The sequence below is a fragment of the Saccoglossus kowalevskii genome, chromosome 12, assembly GCF_978046115.1.
Source record: "Saccoglossus kowalevskii chromosome 12, keSacKowa6.1, whole genome shotgun sequence".
Taxonomy (NCBI): domain Eukaryota; kingdom Metazoa; phylum Hemichordata; class Enteropneusta; family Harrimaniidae; genus Saccoglossus; species Saccoglossus kowalevskii.
The window spans coordinates 16,352,445-16,359,783 of NC_140652.1; the positions used below are offsets into that span (position 1 = coordinate 16,352,445).

The window sequence follows — 7,339 nt, forward strand, 5'->3', positions numbered from 1 at the left end:
ATGTCTTGGTTGAAGTAAGAAACTAGGGACAATATCAGAGCATCGGTCCTGTCAGAGAAAACTGCACAAGTCATGAGGACAAATTAACAACTCCTTAGGATGTTATTCCCAGATTAATACAAGTTGTTCATGACACACAAAAACATTAATTCTCAACTCGGACGAATGGACCAGTTATGCGACAAAGGACACTCGTATAGTGAAGCTTCTAGTTAAAGCACAACATTACAGTCTGTGCTAAAGTTCTTGTATACCAAATATAAAAATGGTATGATAAATAGAACATTTCCATGTTGTTGAAATCCACCATGGCATCGCATGATCAATTGTCATTTTTTTTAACTCTAATTTACATACACACTACATATCAAATTTCAGAACAATGTGGCTAGTTTGCTGTGAAAAATATATAAATTATAACACACTAAGTCATGTCACACACTATACATTTTATTCATGATAGTTTAGATCATATATCACTTATGCTACAACAATATATTAGTATCGTATATTTTCTTAGGTCACTGAAGTATTGTAAATAGATCATGCAAAAAACAGGAACAGAGGACGAATAGAAACATTGGGACAATTATAACAAAACGGTTCTTAGCCACAGTATTTGCAGATCTCTCAAAATTACACATCAGGATTAAAAGTGTTTCTAAGAAATACATAGGCTGCTTTAGCATTGTTTACATTAATAATGTTGAATTCTCCAGATATTTCGTTATCTGCTGCTTCTCTAAATTCTGCTGACAGATAGTCTGGTAGTCCAGTTCCAACACCCATTTCTTCTGCTACAGATTCAAGGTCAGTATCAGATACACTGTATCCCATATCTCTGACACCTGCAAAATTAATAAAATTCATACAATGAAATTGACATATTAATACTTTAAAAACTAAATTGAATTTAAATTCAGTTTTTGACTTTGGTGTAAGAAGCACACAATGGGAGTCTTTGCAGCTACTCTGTTTATATGTATGTATGTTCCATAATTACCCCCAACAACAACTGGTCAGCTTTAAATGAAACTTGGACAAAGATGATCTGGAACAAAGCCCAGACCCTATTAGTTTTTGGTAAATTTGATGCATATTAATGTAATAATCATCACATTTCAATGTTACATAGATTTTATAGGGCAGACAGACATGGTAGGTTAGTGGTTAATATTCATGCATATTAATTACCGAATGTGTATAATAATTTTGTTTTGTACATAAATGCTCTGTGACTTTACTTTATTAGTATTACATTAAAATATGCATATATTTAATAACTGATTTACATAATAATTGTCAACTGTCACAAGTATCTATCTTATTTTAATGAATCTTGGTACATAAATATTCTAAGACAATGTGATGATCTTATTAGTTTTGGGTTTATATACATAATATTTATCTGATTTGCATAATAATTCACTTTTCGCCTTTCCGCCAAGCAATAAACAGATCTACTTAGTTTTGGGTTGAAATCTCTGCATAATTGCTCAATTTACATAATTACCCAAATGTCTGTCTATATTAAAAAAACAAAACAATTATTGCATTTCAATAAGATTTTTATGTATATAAATGCCTGGGAACGATGCTAAATACAAATTGTTTTGGTTTTGTATTATGGTATTTTCAAAGAGAATTTATTATGTGAATAAAGTTAGTTAGATAAGCCTTCAGCCACCAACCTGCCAATCACTTTCATTGATATACAACACGTGAGGATATGTTCACTGGTATAAATTTCAAGAATATTTCATGGTTTGTGTGTGAATCTGAATACATACCGACTAACTCGGGAAAACTGTACAAGTCTTCTGGTACACCATTTGGTCGTAATTGGTTCCTTTGCTTTCTAATTCTATGCGAGTTCCATTCATCCGCAAATTCACTAAGTTCTTCCTCTAATATAGGCATATACACATACATAAGGCAGTTTCTGTGCATGATCATAGAATTAATGAATAGTCTGAATTAGACACAATCAACATACATCCTAATAGTTTCATATATATCAATTAACGATATAATTCATTCCAAAAGTGATTTCATGAAGTTTACATTTACCTGTCAATTAAACTGTCACTGTCATATATCCCTGAATCTTTCAACATCTGATATTAAAAAAAAATATTTGTATGACATTATAATAGGTATTTGAAAGCTTTCTTCTGATCGGTAGATCAGGAACAGATTGGGATGATCTATAAATTTGATAACAAACGCAAATATATCGACATTATACAATACTGTTATACAGTACCTTAAATTCCTCCCTCCAAAACTGACTGCTGTATTTGCGTAATTGTGTCCACCAACTCTCGATACACTATTCATACAAAAACAGATTAGCATAAGACTTATACTTAGTATGAAGAAGTGATTTGGTTGTCAATGAACTGGCCACAATAAAAGAGATAGAAGAGTGACTGACAGTCTCTGCAAATTTTCGAATGTTCTCATAAGAAAAATTAGTGTTGTTAGGCACTGTTATGGGAATACATGCGAACGTGTATGACTACCCATGATCTACAAAAACGTATTGATAACGTAAGCCATGTTCTATTGCAGTGATTGTTAGATTGAATTATTGTGGTTTATTTTATTGTCAAGTATTATTGTAGTGTTTTTGCTGATGTTCTAGTTATATATCGATTTGGGCTTTACACATCGTATGGGGGCATTCTAAAAGTGTAAATGCTGTCAACTAACTAATATAGGTTTGTAATCGGAAGATTCATGAAAATCATACAGGTAAATCGATTGTATTGCATAATGTACATTCTAACGTGATGTCCAAAAAATGAATGCCTGTTCCAGTTGATCGTATATGATAATGAACAAAGGTAATACAAAATAAATATAATTCCCAGCATCTGAGTATATGTGTTGTAAATTATTGATATTATGTTTCTGAGAATTGTTAGATGCAATAATACCTGATTGGACATTGAAGTACCATATTTATGTGATCTTTCAAACGCATATGTGTCACTATGATCACGTCTAAAATACATCTGGGCCTGCACCAAATCTCCCAGCTCCGTACCACGATCGGACCTCGTACGGCTCGGACAGACTAAAATGATACACAAGGTAACATTATTTGTGTTATGAAATAACAAATAACTGTTGCAACAGAAAATGCCTGACATAAGCATTATAATTCGTTTACATTTGCGCCGATTCTTCTTTCTATTACAAATGCACGAATCAGTTTAACAGCTTAAAGTTACTACATCACAAAAAACACACACACATGTGCACATAGTAAAACATACATAACTGAACGAACATCTGTATATGTGGTCTACGTGTACTTCGAATCGTTCCATGTGTCACAATATACAGAACTGAATATATAATACATTGTATAATATTCAATATATTCATTTTACCTTTTTTCGTTAAATAAATAAGTATTTCATTGTTTTCTAGTTGTTGACCGCGACAAAACAGAGAATTATGGACACGGCGATATCATTTTCGTCAACATTTATTCATAATGCGGAATTAACAAATCAGACCATCGAATTCCCAGGCCATTTCTTTACACACAGTTTATTAAATTTCACGTATTTTATAATGAGACATCAATTATGGATATTTATTTTTATTCACCTTTATTCTGCGTAATCGCGTCGTAAAAGTACTTGCATATAACATGGGGATCGTTGTTGCTTTTGTATATCCTGAGCCATAGTATTTTTCTTGAAAATCCGTCAATGCAGCCATGAATAGCGAAGGGATACTCTTTCTTTCGAAATCCCATAAGTTTATCATAACCATCGCAGTGCCAATACCAATTTGGTCCCTAGAAAAAGTCCGTTAATTTATAATCATTTTCAAGTTGGACAAATCATGTATTTGGGAGACTTTAAAACTTTGCAATTCACGATTGAATCACTTCTATTGCAGGCTTTTACAATGTTCTCCGGATAAATAACTCAGGCATATATTCATATATTCAACTTTGCTCCCACTGTCTAATGTAAACATACCTCGGAATAATATTTTCGCCTATGGCCGATAGCTGGAACCAATCATCCTCTTCTTCGCATACACATTTGGTCATAAAAGTGGGCTACCATGATGGCCTCTACTTGATCTCTGTCGAAAACAAATACAATTATATTGCTATTTCAGCAAATGAGTACAATGCGAGACACAATTATACCGATTAGTTTACCTTGTAGCGAATATGTGGTACTTTTGCCTGACGCGTTTGTGCATGGATTTAATCCCAAGTAGCCTCCCCGAGCCTTTCATTTCCATCTGATAAATAGAGAAAAAGTGCATTTATAAGTATTTTTTGAATTTCTCAACATGTCTAACATATACTATAATATTTGGTGTTTAATTGGATATAAAGTTTAATATAGTTTCTTACTTTTATCGCCTCAGGCGTTACTGATTTATCGTGCCTTGTTACTCCCCATGACACCATCCTCCTTTTCAACGTAGATATACTGAATAGTATAAAAATTCAATTTAACAAGAACAATCTTCATATATTTGTTTATTGTTTGTCACACACACAAAACAATAAGAACAAATAATAAAGAGGAGAAGAAGAAAAGCATACTTAGTCATAGCATAGACCCTCAACCCTTTGTTGAGGGTCTATGGTCATAGATATAATTGAAATGAATCGAAATGAATTGTCATGCTGTACATGCTGCAGTGACAACTCCGCCTCGTATTTTATTAGATAATGCTGATAACTTCAGAGTGGATGGGTGTTTAACAGGATGGACGCATGGAGCCGGGAACAGCCACTGGTGGCGCTGTATATCTATTTAAGCTTGCCAACGCTTACGCCGGTTATCTGTGTAAACATTGGAGACACTTTTCAAATTTTTTTGGCCAATTTAGTATGCCACAAAGCATGTACAGTCTTCAAATAACCACAAGTGGTGGTCAAGACCGAATATACCAGATTCCAGCGTTTCATAATAAAATATTTCCATTAATAATCGCATTTTAAAATAATATACATGAGATATGTCTGCGTTATCGACATATTGCGTACGGCTCGAATGCGGCATCACAGTGAGGTCAATTGCAGGTTAAGTTTAATGCAAGTGACGTTCATCACCGTCAATGAGGTTTGTGAGTCAAACCTCAATGACGGTGCTGAACTTGTGTTTGTATTTCAATCCCACACATAAGCGATGCTACCAGATATATACACAAACTAACGAGCCACACCAGTCCAGCAGCTGCTCAGATTGCAAAAGATTTGTACACATTCCCACTATGTTATACTCTGTAACACAGTCCCTGTGACTGTGTCTGTAATATACAATTACACTTCCGGTTCCCCCATAATTGGGGCAAGTGTAATACAAGTGAATGACGGATGATGGTCTTCAGATGCTTATATATATTATGGAGGTCGTTGATTGGCAGAGAGTGGAGATTAAAAGGTGTGCAGATAAGCAGCTGGGATATGACCAAACGTAGTGATCAAAATTGCCGGCGGTGAGACTCCGTTCTACTTCCCGTTATACTATAATCTGCACATTCTGAATATACTTGAATATACTTTGTGTTGTTATATAACCGTATAACACACATGTATACATTCCTAGTTATTGTACCGAGTACTCATAGTTAAAACAGACTAAAGATTTAATTATATTCTTAACAAGTTCGTTACACAGCCCGGGCTAACCCTGTTTCCTCCAGTGCGTGAATGCAATTGAGTCTAATTTTACACTTCATGGTTTATCCGATATTCAATCATATGAGAAATTCCGCACTTCGTGTAGCATGAACACTACTATTCTCAAGATGGTGACGAAATAAAATTGTCAGATTTTTGAGGCTGTTGTAATCTGAGTGGTTAAGTGTATGTGATCAATTAATACAAATAGTTGACTTGATAGTGGCACAATATGTATTGTCAGCCATGCCATCCCTACAACGTTAACCTCAGACACCGTCCCCCAACAACTGGTGTTGAGGGACAGTGCATCAGTAACATCGTAATAAGTTAAATAATAAACAGCTGCTGTCTGTGAAATATACAAAACAAATTATTATTGACAATGTGTCGAGTTACTTACCTCCACCTAATATTTAATTTCTTTTTGAGGTACAGTAAGATTGTGTCATTCGTCTTTCCCCGTATGACTAAATTCTCTACAAATAATGGTAGATCCATGGCTTTCGAAAAAGTGAAGTTGAAAATTAGGTTTGAGAAAAGAAAGGAAATAACAATCGTCGATACATCAATTAAACAGATCGACACAATTATGCCCGAGACATGTATTATAGTTATTTAATGCGTTTAATACGCAAAACTCACTGGCAACGAAATTATCGATGGAGGGTTGTCATATACAAAACATGTCACAATTATTCAGAGTAATCAAACACAAACACGCATATTAGTTGATTATACTAATCTGGGTGTAAAGAAGAACGAAAATCATGAAGACTTACTTACCTTGATAACATGCAAGTCGCAAAATGAGTGCTCTGTATGACCGGTCTCGTCGGTGATTGAAGATGAAGGCTTCGTGATTGGACAGTACGTTGGTCACGTGACGCGGTGGTCGAGGCCAAAGGTTACAAATATTTTTGAAAAATTACTTAATTTTTTTTGGAAAAAGAACCTGGACGTAAAATGTAAATAGATTTTAAAAAAACAGAAAAGGATTTCTAAATTAAAATGAATTTCAAAAACGGAAACGGATTTTAAAAATGAAAACGAATTTTAAAAACGAAAATGGATTTTTAAAATGAAAACGAATTTTAAAAACGAAAATGGATTTTAAAAACGAAAACGGATTTTTAAAATGAAAGCGAATTTAAAAAATGAAAACGAATTTTAAAAAAGAAAACGAATTTTAAAAATGAAAACGAATTTTAAAAACGAAAATGGATTTTTAAAATGAAAACGAATTTTAAAAACGAAAATGGATTTTTACAATGAAAACGAATTTTAAAAACGAAAATGGATTTTAAAAACGAAAACGGATTTTTTAAATGAAAGCGAATTTAAAAAATGAAAACGAATTTTAAAAACAAAAACGAATTTTAAAAAAGAAAAACGAATTTTAAAAATGAAAACAAATTTTAAAGACGAAAACGGATTTTAAAAACAAAAACGAATTTAAAAAACGAAAACGGATTTTAAAAACGAAAACGGATTTTAAAAACGAAAATGAATTTAAACAATTGAAAGTGGCCTTTAAAAATCGATTTCGGAACCGAAAATGGTTATTAAAAAGGGATTATAAAATAAAAATGAATTGTAAAAATGGTTTTATAAAATGGCATGTTGTGAGCCACCTCGGTTGCCGTAGTCGACAATATAAAGAATGTT

General features: G+C 33.2%; 2 protein-coding genes across 2 annotated transcripts; both read right to left on the reverse strand.

The window, feature by feature from the left end:
- Positions 1-434: 434 nt before the first annotated feature.
- Positions 435-1,927, reverse strand: LOC144360579 (uncharacterized). Its single transcript, XM_078013248.2, has 2 exons — positions 1,791-1,927; positions 435-848 (listed from the first exon to the last, which is right to left on the reverse strand). The coding sequence occupies exons 1-2, from the start codon at positions 1,918-1,920 to the stop codon at positions 637-639; spliced, it is 342 nt and encodes a 113-aa protein (XP_077869374.1). The 5' UTR covers positions 1,921-1,927; the 3' UTR covers positions 435-636.
- Positions 1,928-4,046: 2,119 nt separating this feature from the next.
- On the reverse strand, positions 4,047-6,619 carry LOC144360580 (uncharacterized). Its single transcript, XM_085505925.1, has 4 exons — positions 6,075-6,619; positions 4,394-4,472; positions 4,193-4,278; positions 4,047-4,113 (listed from the first exon to the last, which is right to left on the reverse strand). Exons 1-4 carry the CDS (start codon positions 6,170-6,172, stop codon positions 4,047-4,049), a joined length of 330 nt encoding a protein of 109 aa, XP_085362051.1. The 5' UTR covers positions 6,173-6,619.
- Positions 6,620-7,339: the final 720 nt, after the last annotated feature.

Bases quoted from the DNA above. Each gene is read 5' to 3' on its own strand.
- LOC144360579 (XM_078013248.2), bottom strand. From the start codon at position 1,920: ATGCCTATATTAGAGGAAGAACTTAGTGAATTTGCGGATGAATGGAAC. The intron at 849-1,790 runs GTATGTATTCAG...TTAATTTTGCAG, and splicing joins CAGTTTTCCCGAGTTAGTCG to GTGTCAGAGATATGGGATAC.
- LOC144360580 (XM_085505925.1), bottom strand. From the start codon at position 6,172: ATGGATCTACCATTATTTGTAGAGAATTTAGTCATACGGGGAAAGACG. The intron at 4,473-6,074 runs GTAAGTAACTCG...TATACTATTCAG, and splicing joins AAATTAAATATTAGGTGGAG to TATATCTACGTTGAAAAGGA. The intron at 4,279-4,393 runs GTAAGAAACTAT...TCTATTTATCAG, and splicing joins TAACGCCTGAGGCGATAAAA to ATGGAAATGAAAGGCTCGGG.